The sequence below is a fragment of the Apostichopus japonicus genome, chromosome 1 (assembly GCF_037975245.1).
Source record: "Apostichopus japonicus isolate 1M-3 chromosome 1, ASM3797524v1, whole genome shotgun sequence".
Classification (NCBI taxonomy): domain Eukaryota; kingdom Metazoa; phylum Echinodermata; class Holothuroidea; order Aspidochirotida; family Stichopodidae; genus Apostichopus; species Apostichopus japonicus.
Genome location: NC_092561.1, coordinates 9,285,242 through 9,302,609, shown reverse-complemented (window position 1 = coordinate 9,302,609; position 17,368 = coordinate 9,285,242). Strand labels below are relative to the sequence as shown.

The following is a 17,368-nucleotide window of genomic DNA, read 5'->3' as shown; positions in this document are numbered from 1 at the left end:
CCCGATTTTTGGACCCGTGTAAACACTATTATTTACACGTTTGTTTGTCGTTACTCATAATCTGTGGATATCCATTCCGATATTAAAATCCTTTATAAGTTAAGAGGCGTAGCAATATAGAGTTGTGACGGTTTATTGAAACCAGGGCCAAGGAATCATTTAGTCCTCAAAGTTTTGAGAGCTTGGTGGCCAATTGGCTAAGGCGTCGACTTGTGATCCAAGGATTGCTGGTTCGATTTCCTGCCTAGTTCATTGCGTTGTGTCCTTGGGCAAGATGCTTTATCTCACTTGCCTCTCTCCACCCAGGGGTTAAGTGGGTACCTGTGAGGTAACTTGTCATTGGGCGCAGTATATAACTGCTGCCGACTGGAGGGATTGTCTCTGAGACAGGTTATCATTGACAAGGGGTAATAAAATGTCTGTAAAGCACTTTGAGACCTATCGCTGGTGTTAAGCGCTATATAATATCAAATATTATTATTATTATTATTATTATTATTATTATATAGCAGCTTTGAAGCCTCTGACTGTCCCTTTACAAAATAATATGTTCCCCTGTGTACAAAAAAACTGCCCTACATCTTAACACTTGTATAGCACTTTGCAATGCGAATACTGGATAAAGTATTTTCTGACCAGGGCCCCGGATATTCAGAAGCCCCCAAAGGTTGGTTCTGACATTTTGAGCCAACGATTGTCAGTCAAGTAAGAAAGATCTAGGTAGAGCTTTGCAGTTTTTACATTAAAGGGGGGGGGGGCTCAATGTCAAGGGCAGTTGAGAAGAAAGTAAGTGCAAAGAAACCCAGTCCTCACTTTTGTACCGGATATCCGAGAAACTCTAGCGGGTGCCCCAAAAATTCTAGCTAACGCCACTCAGCGACGTAGCCAGGAATTTGAAAGGGGGGGAGCACTTTTTGCGATTGATATGGATTTTCAAAGTTGTAGGCACGACTATCTGAGCGGAGCGCCACCATCGGTTGGCGCGGAGCGTACAAGAAAATTTTTGGTTTTACAAACCCCCCAGATGGCCGGAAACGGCCCTTCACTAGTGTTCATTCTGGTTCCCTGGCCTCTTGCTAACTTGAGACACCTCATTCAATATCACTTTTAAACCCAAAAAACAAACGAGTTAAAATAGTACGTAATTCAATAATACATAATGTATTAAAATTAGCAAGTAACTCAAGGGCGGCGGAAGCACTTTTAATCTCGGGGGGGGGGGGGGGGCACCGACGTCAAAGGGCACTTTGCAGAAATTCGATTGGACTGATGCAGCCTGATATTTAGTACCCTTTATAAATCTTATTGTATTATCTTATTTGCGTATACACATCACTCCATCAACGCCCCCCCCCCCCCCCCCCCCGTCTTAGTAGTCTTACTTTTCAACTTCTGATACTTGTAGATACAAAGATAGGCCAGAAATGTCTTTGATACAACCATAGCCAGTATTTGTCTTTGATACAACTGTAGCTAGTAAATGTTTATCGAAAAGGCTGTGTTGGAACTTGGAACGCCGATCGTGACAACAACAGGCAACAAAGTGCTGCAGCTCTATACATATAAAGTCTGTTAATCAACGATAGGCTTATTTGACTGTGGAATGTTCTCAACTGAAATTTTATCTGCGTAAACGGGTTAAGTAGATGTTAAAAAACTGACAAGATCGTATCCTAGTCTTTTTCGGAGGGTAGAGTATTGAATGAAACGGCACGCGATATGAATGACAGCCTAGATGACAGAAGAATAGGTCACCTAATTTAGCCATAATCTTGCTACGTTCATTTCAATAGTATTTCCTGTCTAGACTCTTAAACTCGTCCAGCAAGCTTATGGATTTGAATTATGGGTGTTTTAATAAAAAAGATAACTTGGCCAAAGAGTGTAGGCCCGGGCCTACAGTGCTACATACTGGCTACGCCCCTGATAGTTCTAAATTAGGATTAGATCTCTTACTGAAATATCGCTGACCTAATAAGGTGATCAAGAGTACAAGTTTTATGTAGAAAAAGGGCACATTTTTAACCTGAGGAAAAGTGGGGGGGCACTTGCCCCCTGTGCCCCCCGGTTCCGCCGCCCTTGAAGGTACATGTACAGAGTAGTCTTACCTTTCAACTTCTGATACTTGTAGATCTATACAAAGATAGTCCAGAAATGTCTTTGATACAACTGTAGCTAGTAAATGTTTAAGTTAGCCTAATAAGAGAAGGCGAGAGCTATCCGACGATTGCCATCTGATGCAAATTTCTCAAGTGTTTTCTCAACTGAAATATTATCTGCGTAAACGGGTTCTTAACTACATGTTAAAAAACTGACAAGATCGGATCCTATAGTCTTTTTCGGCAGGTAGAGTGTTGAATGAAACTATCGTGCTACATACTGGCTACGCCCTGATCATATGATATCAGTATCAGCAGATTTTGTTTCCTGTTTAAATTCTTTTACATGTTCTTTTACATAATATATCAGAAAGACAAACATAGTGCTCTTTTACAAGTTTTCCAGTAGAATGATTCTTGTTTATTGTCCAATGTCTGGACTTTAATACATTTGACGAACTTAACTGATGGACAATATAAACTTTCATATTTTGTAATACAGCCAGATATGCAGTGGCCTAAAAACAAATATCGTTATCGCAGTGTATTAGCAGTGTAATAATTATTTATAGGAAGTGCGTATCACGTACGATTGCTAGCTTAGCTTCATAACATGCTGTTCGTGCAACAACTTAGGACGACTCATTGAACGAACGTTGTCGACGTTGTTGTGCATACAGTTCGTGACATTCCATAGAGTGCGGTTAGGTAGGCAATATGTATTTTATAACGCAGTGGCCAACTGTAGGCTTGTAATTGCTAAATTTGCTAAAATTGATAAAATTGATAAAAAGCTAAATTTAGCTAATTGCATCTGCCAAACTAAGTAAGTAGTTGAATCAGTAGGCGTGAATGTTACTACGATTACAATCGAGATCAAAAGAGCACTGACAAAATACCATGCTAAAAAAACGACAGTTTAAAAAAAAAAAAAAAATCGACACTGAAAGGGGGGGAGCTGTCGCTCCCCCTGCTCCCCCCTGGCTACATCCTTTTTTACATCCTTTATGAAAATTATAGGGCTTATTTAATACACTTATACCATTTTGCATTACAAATGGCATATGTAATAAATCTAATGAATTCATAACTTGACATGTATGTATGGTTTATAGCCTTTATTAAAGTCAACTCCTTATTTTATACATATTTTTATTCAAACATTTAAACAATAAATCCAGTTATACATAATTTGGCATACATGTCTGAATGGCTAATATTATTTTACCAAATTCTATTAAATGGATATCTGCGGGAAAAATGTTGTAGTTTGGATATCAACTGTAGAATGTGAATTCATAGTTACTCATTATAACAGCATGTCTACATAGTTTGTATATTAGGCTGCATTTGTTTTTAATTAGACATGAAAACACATAGATTATGATATCAAGAGTCAAGACTTAAATAACTTGGTACATGTCTGAATATATGTTAGGCTAAGAAGCCGCTACAATTGCGCTTACTTAGATATGCAAACATATTTCATAAGTGGGATACCATTTTTGATAAATTCATCGCTATACAAAACTCTATTCCCTATCCCCTTCCCTTAATCCTCTCTTTGTCCCTCCACTGTTTATCTCTTACCTCTCCTCTTCCCCTATTGGTTTCTTTCTTTCCTCTCTCCATCCCTTGTCTACATCTCTTTGTGTTCACCATGCTCATTAACCTGTCTGTATTCTGTGCGTGTTTTTGTCCCTTCTGTTACTGTTACTTGTCATGTAGCCTTTGAAGAAGATCCTGCTAGGATCGAAACGTCAGGCCAACTTACTTTTACACTATACAAAACTTGGCAGGTCAGCATGGTTTATATTGTTTAGACATGCAAACATCTGAAATATCAATAAATTTGCGAATACGCATATAATATACTTGATATCTGTTAATATAATAAAGTATTGGGAGCTTTTATTTAGACATGCAAACATTTTAATACACATATAACAGGGATATCAATGTTATTAAATGTATAGACTTTATACATAACATGGCATATCTCCATAGTTTATATTACAACAGTTCTCTTTTAACACACGTATGCAAACATTTAACACATTTGGAACATCAATATAAGGTGACTTCATAGTACATATGGCATAAATATGTCTGTACTGTTATGTCGCAGTAGTTCTTATAATTGAGACATGCAAACATTTTAAATACCTGGGATATAAATTTATACAATTCAGGGTTCTTCAGAACTTGGCATGTTGGAATGGTTTATGTGTCCGGCTACATTAGTTCTTTAATATTTAGATATGAGGACATTTTGCATTATTGGGTTATAAATCATAGTTACAACTACCATACCTTAGCCCATCTGCATCGGGTACACAATGTTTCTTTATATTTACACTGTATGTAAACATTTCTGGTATTAACTTGGGTACCAATTCTGATAAATTAATATCTAGGTAAAAATTGTATCTTAGCATTTTTGCATGGTTCAGACTGTAACGTACCTCTTGAACATTCTTACTTTATAGATACAGTATGTTAACCCTAAGATTATCTGTCATAACTTTATGGACAGTATAGTGCACAGTCCTGTACACTAGACAGTACCTTGGTGCGAGTGAACCGTTCAAGCAAAAATATGTCAATATTTTTAAGTGATTTTTGTATCAATTCTATCTAGACTAAAATTATGCCTCTCTTTGGGTATAATCTATCGTATGTTTTACTCTCATATTATACTTCGATTTAAGATATTTATGATATCGGGGGACGCGACTATACATCACTTCACATAAATGGTTAAATGATTTTTCAAAACTTTCTTTCTGTCACAGTTATGCTTGTCAGATACTTAAAAAAGATGGAACTCATTCTATAAGTACTGCCTTAGACGGAAAAAAATTCACTGAACTTACCCACAAATTTAAGTCCAATTTCACTCATAATATCAGTCCAGTTGCAAAGTACATGAGAATGCTGAACATGTAGATCATATATAACAGTACAACATAATTAACCCTTTGTTTCATTCGTCGTGTATCGTCACTTCTTTGTTATTTTACCAGCAGTTAGTTAACGGGAGAAATGCCGGACAGCTGGTGTCGTGTGGTATCTTAAAAGCACTGATAAGTCGGCAATTTGACATCTATCAGTAAATAACCTTTGTCCATTTAATAACAAAATGTAAATAAGCAAATGAGGTGTGATTGCAGTTCATTAAAAGTAGATAATAGCTAATTGTTTGTAACGGTTGAATGTATTCAATTAAGCTGTTTCTAAATATTCTATATATATATATATATACATCCCCGACCCAAAGCTAAAACCCAAGTTAATTTTAATGTTTTATCCAAGCCTCCACTCAATGTGTTGGAAGGTAGAAGTTAATTGTTAGTTTTAATCCTGACTATGGGAAGGAGAGGGGGGAGGCTTAACTGTATACACCTTAATCCTCTCTATTTATCTAGTTAATCCATACTTTTGACACTAAGGTTGCTCCCTTATCCCTACCATTCCACTTTGGCTATGACCCACCACTACCTCTGTTACCTGACCCTCTCTATACTCCTCTGAGATGCTTGATAACATTCAGATCAGATTAAATTATTGATATTATTCAGATTAGATTATCTGTCTGGGGGTATTATCATAGAAAGACAACAAACAAGTTACTGTACAATGGACATAAAATGAACTGCTGCACTGCAAATGAAAACTTAAACAAACTGTTTCACAATTTATGATATTGAGAATCTTTATGCCAATTGCCCAATGTTTCAATGAAATATTGTTTACGTCTTAAAGGTTAAAATTTAGTGAATGAATTTTAGTACTAGTTCTTCATTTTGAAAATGGAGAGAAATTTACAAAGTAGAACACTAAACTTTTGTGGGTTAAGTTCCATGAGTGGCTGCTTATTCGGGGGGGGGGGGGGGGAGGGGGGGGGAGGGGGAGGCCCATTTATGGCTTCCCATTAACTGCCAGGAAAACTTTTCACAATCAAACATTCCCATAATGAAATAGTCTGTTGTTTCCCTTCTTTTGGTTTGTCATGTACTGAGGCACATGTCTGTTTTGTACCCCCGCAATGTTTATAATGGTGTCAGCTCATCCATCCAGGCTTAATTATTAAATATTAATCCAATCATTTATTATTTCTGATAATCTGTCACATGTATGTGTTTTTTGGTTCTGTCCGTTTTTTTGTTTTCTTTGTAGTTAGTTAATGACAAGCAGGAATTTATCAGAGGATTAATACCAATTTATCACTGACAAAGTTGCAATGCATCATAAAGAAGTTATTTCCAGACCTGTCCAGTCTTTTCCTATTTTATTTTCAAAGATTGATGTGGGGACTTTTCATCTTACTGATGAGTTCAGTGACACCATGTTATCCTGCATATATTTGCTATCACTGAGATCAGGGCATTAACCAGAACATTGGTAGGAATTCCATTTCTGACCTGTTTTTTTTGTCTGAAATTGTAGCATAGGGAAGAGCCTAAAATTTTGGTAAGTTTTTCTTTAATTAAGAGTGCTTGAGTGAAAAAAATTATGGTATACATATGTTAGCCATTTAAACAGACAAATCTATCTTCATTTCCTTTCAGCATCTTGTGAATTCTACGTCGATTTCCTCAAAACCTACAATTTGACTGTCTTTTCACTTTACATTGGCTCCCCCATTGAGCAACACATTACATTCAAGGTTCTTTGTTTGATTTATCATATATGTATTAATAAACAGGCCCCTGATTTTTTGTGTTAACTAGTTGCTTACTAAGCATGTTTTGTCATACCGTATAAGAAGTATATCTGCTACTTCTTTTAAACTTTCCCGCCACCTGCACAAAACAGTTTGGCAACCGTGTATTTACTGTTACTGGGGCCAGGCTGTGGAACGACTTGCCGTCTTCGGTTGCTGATCAATCCAAATTTCTCTCTTTCAAGAAAGCTCTGAAGACAGTTCTCTTTAATAAGGCCTTTAAGTAATCCTATTTTTTCTCTTTTCTGTCTTGTTGCTGTTTTTTTTTATTCGTATGATTTATTTCTTCCTTGTAAAGCGCCATAGACATAGAATATCGTTTTAGTTATGGCGCTATATAATTGCCTTATATATATATATATATATATATTTTGTTGTACCCCCTTTAAGTTTGAAACATACTTATCATAGGGGGCCAGCCCCTTATTGTAAACAACTGTTGGCAAAATCATGATCAAAATGTTTGAGAAAGCATGGTTTCAGCCTGAAGGACACTAACCATAGGGGGGGGGGGGGGGAGGGTGTTCAGCAACAACGATAACCTCATTTAGCAATGCTGGCATCAAACACTGCATTTCTAATATTGATATTATGGCATACGAAGCAAACATAGAAACTAAAATAGGCCTAACGTTAGTATCATAAGTTAATGGAGGCTTTGATTCAGCAAAGGAGAAAATGTTCAAATGTCCTGGGAACAGTGATCCAAAGGAATGGAACCATTAAAAGACATTTAATAAACACCAATTGACTTACCAATGCCTAGGCCTTGCATTACAGCAATGACTCCATAATGATCTGGAATACAGTACAAGAAACATGTGTAAAGTGACAGTAAACATCATTATCCAAACTAAAGTAATTGTTGCAAGTGCTGGTTCACACTTATTTCCATCTGATTGAGTACCTTCCATGTTAAATCCATGCTAACTACAAGATTTAACTGTTTAGGCTACTTGAGAATTCTCTTGTTACAACTGTTCCCATATGCCTAGGTGGCAACAATTTGATCAAATACCTTCCATGTTAAATCCATGATAACTACAAGATTTAACTGTTTACTTGAGAATTCTCTTGTTGCAACTGTTCACATAAGCATAGGTGCAACGACTCAAATCAACACTAACTGTACTCACTGGTGTATAATGCTATTTCTGGATGCGTTTTACACCTGTTCATGCATCATCCTGCAATAATCGCAGGAAGGTCTAGCCTAGGCCCTTTATCAACATATATTTAATAATTATTCTATGTCCTAACTTGGGCCTACGCCTATAATATAAAGTTAATGTAACGTTGTGAATTGGACCGCATGTGACTTAGGCTAGGACAAGAATGTAAGAATGTTACCTACCTTCAATTTTTGGTTTATGATAGCCCTTCGTTTGGAAACAGATAGAATTAATGGAGCAAAGAGATGGTGTTGGTCAATGAATCTTTCCTAACCCGGGATCAGGGAAAGCACGAGAGACACAATACTTTAAAATATTTCATTGCGTAAACACTTGACGGTAGGGCGATTGCATGGTTACGGAAACTTTCAATAATCGTGGCGCTCTTCAATATTATAAATTTCTGTTCGACATATCACGCATGTCAAATTGACCAAATCTTCTACTTTTCTTAACGGTGGCTCAATGACACGATGTACACACGCACACATGGGAAGAATATAAAATAGGTCGAGAATTCACGAATTAATATTATTTCAAAACAAGCAACAGTTAAGTAGTATATAGGCATGTTATATATCAGCAGGATAAATTTAAACGAACCAAGTACTAGTAGAGCTACTTGATAGTGTACATCTTATGCAAACACGAATTCTTTTCAACAAAGCATTAATTAAACAGCTCTTCAGCTACACAGCATAACTTAAATAATATGCAAAACGTACAATGAATATCCAGTTTAAGGAAAAATGCTCAGCCAGTTGGGAAAATTTCCTAATGATAATATCTCTCTAAAATGTACTCCAATATCATGCTCTCAGAGCACTGGTATTGACAGTACAAACAGTTCCTAACCTTAATTTGATAGAAATATGATATTTATACTGCTCGTACTGACAATACGAGTGCTCTGAAGTGGGACATGACACTACAGTATAGAAAAAAAAATTGTCCCAACTGGGTTTTATTTATGAGAACTCAAAGTTTTCGTCACTTGTAAACAAGCCTCTTTACTGACTCCGGTAAATCATTTTCGTGTGCTTCTCTTGGAGGACCCAAAGTGGTCTAAAGTTTTATCAGCTTGCTAATGCTCTTTCACGCCCATTCAAACCACACAGTAGGTTATGTTTTGATAACATAAAGAAAAAGATGATCACATGATGCTCTTCGGCACTTTTATAAACCAAGATGTGTTTCTTTAAACCCTTGTAGTGGCACACTTAAGATTGAAAGAAAACTTTTGACGGGCTGCTTCCGCCACTGACAAGCATCTTTGACTACAATCCAGACATTTGATATCAAACTCCAGTATGAATATCCTTGTTTCTCTCAGATAAAAGTTGGGACCTGTTTATACGTACATGGTACGAAAAATTGAGGGTGCAACGAATAGCAAACGTAGATTTTCTCAAAGACCGCACGACTTTTGACGTAAATCAACGGGGCATTTGTATGGAGTGTGCTAACTTATTCTTTATAACAGGAGAGGGCGTGTCATGAAGGAGTTGGTGGTGGCTGGATTGATGTTTTATTATTATTATTATTATTATTATTATTATTATTATTATTATTATTATTATTATTATTATTACTATTACTATTATTATTATTATTATTATTATTATTATTATTATTATTATTATTATTATTATTATTATTATTATTATTATTATTATTATTATTATTATTATTATTATTATTATTATTATTATTATTATTATTAATTGATCGATTCCGCGTCGTTGTAAATCGCGTACTTACGCTTACGTAAATGCGAATTGTCCATAGTTACGTGCATATTCAGCCGAATTGAATTTTTCCTGCTGCTGTATTAATTGGCGAAAGACTGCTATAAACTGCCCCCCCCCTACCTCCCTCCCCTCACAATTCTGACATTTATAAACGAACAAAATTATACGCAAAAAACACGAGTTTTTTTTTACTTCATTAATTAATTTATTTTGCATTCACGTACAGAATGCATTGGCAATGTTTGTATCACATTAACTCACCATTCAGGTGAACATAATAACCACAAGGTATTTACGAAATATTACTTCCCATGATGCACTTGGTCATGCATTTACTACCAGTTCATAGATAGCAGATTGAGTCAATATCTCCGTAATCAACGGCGGGTCAAACCTTCCGCTAATTTATAGGTAGCACTGCAACACATATGAGTCTGGATCAGTTGTTATAGATCCTGAAGAACCTCTCTCTAGTTCATAAATTCCTTTGTCTTTCAGGGGAGACAAGCAAAGATTATTTCCCATCATGCAATGCACTCAGCAATTACATAATTTAAAAGGATTGAGTCAATTATCTCAAATATTCCTTTCTTTCTCTCCCTCTTTCTCTGTTTGATCCACGGAGGATCAAACCTTGTGCTCAGCCATCAGATGCATTGCAGCACTGTGTATCTGGATCAGTTGTTATAGATCCTGAAGAACCACTCTCTTCTTTGAGAACAGACCAGCAAAGATTATTTCCCATCATGCATTCCACTCAGCCATTGCATAATACCAAAGGATTGAGTCAATTATCTCAAAATCTCTCTCTCTATTTCTCTGTTTGATCCACGGAGGATCCAAACTTTTGCTCAGCTATCAGCTGCATTGCAGCACTGTGTGTCTGGATCAGTTGTTATAGATCCTGAAGAACCTCTCTCTTGTTCATAAATTCTTTTGTCTCTCAGAGCAGACAAGCAAAGATTATTTCCCATCATGCATTTCTCTCAGCAATTACATAATTTAAAAGGATTGAGTCAATTATCTCAAAATATTTCTCTTTCTTTCTCTCTCTCTCTTTCTCTGTTTGATCCGCGGAGGATCAAGCCTTAGGCTCGGCTATCAGATGCATTGCAGCACTATGTGTCTGGATCAGTTGTTATAGATCCTGAAGAACCACTCTCCTGTTCTTAAATTCCGTTTTCTTTCACAAAAGTCAAGCAAAGATTATTTCCAAATATGCATTGCACTCAACTATTACATATTCCAAAGGATCATGAGTCACTTTTCTCAAAATCTTTCCTATTCTGTTCGATCCACTAGGAAAAACAATGATTGGCCACCATCGTGCATTGTACTCCTCTACTACATAATAATAGAAGATTGAGTCAATTATCTCAAAGTTTCTCTCCTTGATGGAGCCGAGGCTGATTAATTAAGCAGTCTACGAATTTCCAGGACGCCGCTCGGAGGAGCGTTTGTCTGGATCAGTTGTTCTAGATCTTGAATTGCCACTCGTCTGTTCGGTTCTGGATCCAATAAACGTTGTAGCATAAATTTAGCTCCACTAGAGATGTTGTGATGCCATCTTAGAGGGCTGTTTTTTGCCTTCCTAAGAGATGGAAATGGCAGTTTTCCAAAGACCATACAATAGTAGATTACACCCACAGACCAGACTGTAGACTTGACCAAGTCGTACGCTCCGTTTATTCGCTCGGGAGGTATGTTCCATAACAATGTACCACCAGCTGCGGGTACGATACATTGATCATTGACGACCTCCCTGGCTAGTCCATAGTCGATGGCTTTCAGCTGATCTTGATCACAAATCAACAAGTTACTGGGTTTCAGGTCTCCATGTACCCAGCCAAGTCGATGGATAGCCATCACTATGGAAACGAGTTGTTCGAGGAAGAAGAAAGCCATAGACTCAGTCAGCGGTGCTTGTCGTCTTAAATATGAAGCGAACGAGAGGCAACCGGCTGGTTTCTCCATCACAAGAGTGAAGACGTCATCATTGCCTAAGGAAATTTTACCGTAGCCAAGAAGGTCCACAACACTGGTTACAGATTCCAGAGCCACAAGAGCTGCTGCCTCTAACGGTATCTGATCGGGGCTATTGGGAAGAGTGGTCCATAAGTGAATATCACTGCATTTGGTGAACTTGATGGCAACCTCCTGTAAAAGATACGAATACAGACTCTTAAACCAGTGTTACACCAAGTATAAGATATTCCAAATATAGTGGTATGATGCGAACTAATTATATTAAGTCACGTGATGGGTGCAAAGTGTGACGATATCATATTATATTGAGATTATACAAAAGCCATGAAAGCCTGACAAGTGACACCAATACTATCGTGATATTAAAAAGCTTTATAGTATTTTAGGTCAACGGACAATGCACTTTAGTAATTTACATCAAAAATGTTCAAGATATGAAACAAATATTGTTGTCAGGGTTGACTCAAAAATGTTAGCAGGCTATAAATTAAAAGCTAAATTTCTAAATTTTTCAAAAATGTCTAAAGTTTTCACTCGTCTTAAGATTGAAGCCTTTCATTTCATATTTGTGAGACTTTAATTAAAGGAGAGTTAAATTAGATAACTAAATCCTCTCAGCGAGAGGAAATGCTTTGGTAGGATGGGAGGGACGTGCCTATTGAAGTCTGGTCACGGTTGACCATTATTTGATTTCTAGCATATACTGTATGGCAAATACGTCGAAGAAAAAACCTTTGTTACACACACACACACACATATACATATATATATATAAATATATATATATATATGTATATATATAGGTATATATATATATATATATATTTATATTTATAGTTACCTGACTTGGGGTGTATGGAGTATTGTTCAGTGGTCGTCCTCTGTACACCAAACCAAAGCCACCGTGTCCAAGCTGATCAAGAAGCTCGTAACCGGCTTTTCGCATTTCCGCCTGCGCCTTGACCATGACGTCATGTGGCACAACTATCTGGTGACTGGAACTAGAGTTGGAGCCACTACTGTTGCTGTTACCGTTTGTGTGACTGTGGTTGTTACTGCCATTGGTCCGAGCAACGCTGCCGTAACCATAGGCACCACTTATGTTACCAGCAGCACCACCATTGCTACCATTGCTCGAGTTCCCGCCGTTGGCGTTTACGACAGCCCTGTGGCTGTGACGTTGCTGGTAATTTCGGCCAGAGGATGAAGTGCTTTGATGTCTCCTCTGTGAAGACAAACATCAAATGTGTTAAACTTTGACACAAAAACACATAAAGGGTGGGAAGGGGTGGGAAGGGGTGGGGAAGGGGTCCAGGAGGGCGTGTGCGTTGGTGATTTGGTGATACTTCTTTTTATCACTAGAGTTACGTATCCGGCTTACTATTAATATCGAGAATGCATATACAGGTATAAAAGTTGCCATAATTATAAGACTGGCTTACACTATCGACAGTATACTGACTACATTCGAACAAATCGCATTAAAACTGTACTTTATTTGTTCAATATATAGTAACACTCCATTCAAATGGATATTAGAAATTCATTTCTACAAAATGACCAGAAACTTTTGAAACGATGTTGAAGAATTTTCGATTGTTTAGGTTGTACCTCAAATACATGTTATATATCTGTCTAAGAATTTTGCAATATTCTGTCAACCAGCGGGGAGGGAGTGGGGAGGGGTGAGGATAACACCCCCACCACCAAAGTTTACGTGGTTGCGCTCCTGTTCACCAAATGCATATTCTTCCTTCCTTGCAATCACATAGAAACCATGATAAGTCAAGATGGTCACTGAATATTTTACAAATCGATTATATAGACATAAGCAACATACCTTCCTTTTCTTGTCATTTGGTCCATTGTGGGTGGACCTTGCTCCTCGGCAACGACAGGAACGAAGGTCTTGTCTCAATTTGAGATTCTGATCTTCAATCTCCTGATAACTCCTGCAATAAATGATGAAATAATTTCCAGATTAGAGTCGACTCAAACCCAACCATCATCTTTGGCTTATTATGACGGAGATCTTGGTGAAGAACAACTCCCAAACGGCTAATAAAATAGACACATTTTGGGGGAGAGGGGAGAGGGAGGGGGAGGGGGGAGGGGGTAGGCACAGCTACCGGTCCGAGTCCTTGATAAACGACTGATAATCCTACAACACATGTGTCTCTTATCATTGTGTCGTCAAATACTTACTTTAACAAAGAGCTAACATCTGAGGCCAGTGTATCAAACACTGAATCTATCTCTCGTCCAACATGGCGATTTTTGGAGTCTCTACAGAAGCCAAGTAATCCTGTAAAAGGATTTTAAAGGTTATTTTACGAATGATGAAGTAAAATGAAGCCATTGTCGTATCATGTTGTAGTCTTTCATTCATTGGCGTACAAACTGGATAGTTTTACCATTCAAAAGTATTTATTAGCACCAACTCGCGTTTAGACCGAATTAAAGACCAAACTTATAGTTTAAATAAGTCTCTGAATGCACCATTTGGCGTGTAAGCTTTGAAATTTTCTTCTGGTGTACCAGCCCCCCCCCCCCCCACCCCACCTATGTGGGTCAACGAACCAACATCCACAACCCTTAATTTTAATTCGTAAAATCCCGCCTACAACCCGTCAAAAATATTAAGAACAGGCTATAACTGCATGAATGTGTTTGCATCGTTACACATGCATGTAGTGAGAATGCGCAGAACAGATAACGTTCGCTACTTACATATCACACATCGATAATGTTCGAGAAATTACGTTACTTTACCAAGGAGCAACGCTATTGGCCCAACGACTTGCCTAATCAACTTTGTATATAAGAATCGGGCATATGCTATTATTGTTATTAACTAATAATTGCACGTTGTTTGTGGTTTTTTTTTTATATGTGGGCAGGCAGAAATTCTTTGCACTGGTTGATTGGTAAAATCAGTTTAACATTTTATTGGAAACAAAAGAGGCTATTCACAAAGTTATACATACTTACCAGCCAAGCGAAGCAAATCAAGAGTAATTTTTTGATTCATTCTGATGATGTTTTAATTAAAACCCGAAGATTTCAAGAAGCTTTCGAAAGTACGTGTGTAACAGTCGTATAGCAAAACGCGTATAATACTGTGTGATTATATGTGAATGTTGTTGTTGTCATTGATAAGGTACACAACCTTTATTTCGTCACATATGTAAATTAGTGTTTTCGTGCGCATACGATGCCTTAGAACGCGCGCAAATATCTACATAGTGTTACATGTATATATCGAAGCTGATTTGTACGTGTTGCGTCTAGAAACTTTCTGCGTGATGCGTACAAAGATATCGTATTGCGCTACACCAGATCTGAGTGTATACACACATGGAGCTGCCGTTGTACAGTGGGCAGAGCAGAGATAAGGTACGGCGTCTGGCCCCTTCGTCGCTTATACGTCGCGCATTTGTATATTGCGCTCGATTTTGTATCGCGCTGTAACATATCTAGACTTAAATCTAACATGCGCACCCGTTGCTTGGTTACTATGTACGCGGCTTCTGCATACACTCATATCAACATAGCTGTACTTATATGGCGTTATTGGGTGGCAACAATATATATTGTGCCCGACAGCAGCAATACTGTTTTTACACTGTTATTCCATACTCTTTCATCCATACTCTTTGTTATCTCATCACTCCGATAGAGATGATAAAATATTGGAGTCGGTAAGTCATCTCGGTTGCCATATCAACCGTTTCCACGATGACGGTTAATGTTTCTGAGTAATGAGTCTCGAGGTGTAACCCATGGTAGGGTCCATATATGGGTTAGGGGTAAAACGATGTCCGTGTGTGTGTATTTCTGTTACATATGAAGTTTTGTGTCAAAAGCTCTTCATAAACGGCTGGGCTGTGCTGGTTATCTTCAACCCCCCCCCCCCCCCCTCCCAGGAAGAAGGATTAGGAGCTTTGCGTGATGGGAACAGACCAGCAGTTTAGACCTCACACATGTAGTGGTAGCTCGTTCACCCGATGAAGTATGGTGGTCAGTCATTTTTAAATGTTTTCAAATCTTTCAGCTGTATGTTACTCCCTTGCTCTTTTTTGAAGTAACTGCATATAGAAACACGGAAATTGCAGGTTTATCGTCGCCGAACATTTGTAGGTGGGGTGGGGAGGGGGCCCAGCAAAATGAATGCAACATTTAGGCACCACATGATGCAGGCAATGCAAGCTGGCACCATGGGCGCGATCGCGGAGCCCTGTCGGCTCGATCGAGGTTAAGGGGGCCAATGCACCTGAAGCTTTGCGGTTTTCATCATTTCCAGAACTTTTATCATCTTCAGACAAGTAGACTTTTTGAAGAAGACGAATTTCAATTATTGCCAGTAGAAGCCGAAAGAGTCGTGTATCTTTCTGATATTTTTTCTGAACACATCGCAAATTTCAATTGGGAAGGGGGAGTTGAGGGCGCCAAACATTTGTTTATGGAGGTGGGTGCATTTTACCCCATAGTGCCTATACCCATGGGCGTCAATCCTGGGGAGGGGGAGGGGGACATGTGCCCCACTTTTTGAGAGAGGGGACACAATATCAAATGTTCCCCCGACTTGTGCACATTTGTAAACCACTTACCTATACTGGGTCATAAGTTTTTACAACTCTTATATTCCTCTATGTAATTTTTTTTTTTCTTTTGAGTTCAGTCAGTCGACAGGAATTTGGGATTTCTGTACATACATGATGGATTTGTACCAAAGTTGTACAAAGGTTTGACTTAACTAAGACTTGCAAGGTTAAACAAAAGTATAAATTTTGACAACATTTGAGATTTGAGGACTATTTTTTCCTTTCCTATGTCACTATTAAGCCACCGTACAATTCAAAGATTGATTCGTAATACATGGAAAAATAAATTCAGATTATTGTCATATTTTCTGCATCGCTCCAAACGTTAAAGAAGTATATTTTTACATTCCTCCTTCAATTTGCTATTCAGAGCACCGATACGGGTTTCCTATTGGGGTGGGAGGGGGGCCAAGAAAAAAGTTGTCAAAATTCACCAACTTTACATGTTGAAAAGGTCTATTTGAAAATGATTGCTTTGAAAATTATTGGGGACCATGCCCCCGCCCCCAACCCGGTGTCGGTGGCTCTGCAAATGTCATTTCAAAGTCTACTTTGGCGGAGTGTATAGCCTAGTGGTTAACGCCGGCGTCTCCCAGTCATGAGATCCCCGGTTCGATTCCCCGCCGACAGCAATGTGTGTCGTCTGGCAAGGGTGTTGTTCAATAACAACTTCCCGACATGGACGTTAAATGGATGTGTGCCGAGAGATTGGCTTCGGTCAGCTTGCGAGTCTATAAGCCTGCATGGCTTCTTTCGCGAGTTCCTGCTTGCGGGAAGATCACATATACATACATACATACATACTTCATATACGCCTGGTTTCATTACAATTTCGGTTTGTTCATGGGGTTATTTAGTTCAATGTTGTTTGGCTTAGTTTCCATATCCTCGGAACTAGACCAATATATATGAAGAAAACATCTTTCAACTTATCCTATTTTCTCCCTACAAGAATACCATTATTAATATATATAATATTACAGTCACGAAACTTACTTCGACTGCCCTCTCCCCAGTACAAAAAAACAAG

At 38.1% G+C, this 17,368-nt stretch overlaps 2 protein-coding genes across 2 annotated transcripts in view; both read right to left on the bottom strand.

Annotated features, from left to right (window-relative positions):
- The window catches only part of LOC139966802 (neuron navigator 2-like), a 312,370-nt gene extending 304,119 nt beyond the window's left edge, over window positions 1–8,251 (bottom strand). Inside the window, exon 1 of the mRNA XM_071970227.1 lies at window positions 8,180–8,251. The gene's annotated coding sequence lies outside the window, so the exon portion shown is untranslated. The remainder of the gene's footprint in view (window positions 1–8,179) is intronic.
- Window positions 8,252–10,399: 2,148 nt separating this feature from the next.
- On the bottom strand, window positions 10,400–14,839 carry LOC139982615 (serine/threonine-protein kinase pim-2-like). Its single transcript, XM_071995930.1, has 5 exons — window positions 14,726–14,839; window positions 13,940–14,039; window positions 13,575–13,686; window positions 12,576–12,959; window positions 10,400–11,905 (listed from the first exon to the last, which is right to left on the bottom strand). The coding sequence occupies exons 1-5, from the start codon at window positions 14,763–14,765 to the stop codon at window positions 11,159–11,161; spliced, it is 1,383 nt and encodes a 460-aa protein (XP_071852031.1). The 5' UTR covers window positions 14,766–14,839; the 3' UTR covers window positions 10,400–11,158.
- Window positions 14,840–17,368: the final 2,529 nt, after the last annotated feature.

Excerpts from the sequence above, each read along its gene's own strand:
- LOC139982615 (XM_071995930.1), bottom strand. The coding sequence starts at position 14,765 with ATGAATCAAAAAATTACTCTTGATTTGCTTCGCTTGGCTG. Across the intron at positions 12,960-13,574 it reads CAAATGACAAGAAAAGGAAG|AGGAGACATCAAAGCACTTC; the intron begins GTATGTTGCTTA and ends TTGTCTTCACAG. Across the intron at positions 11,906-12,575 it reads CTCCATACACCCCAAGTCAG|GAGGTTGCCATCAAGTTCAC; the intron begins GTAACTATAAAT and ends TATCTTTTACAG.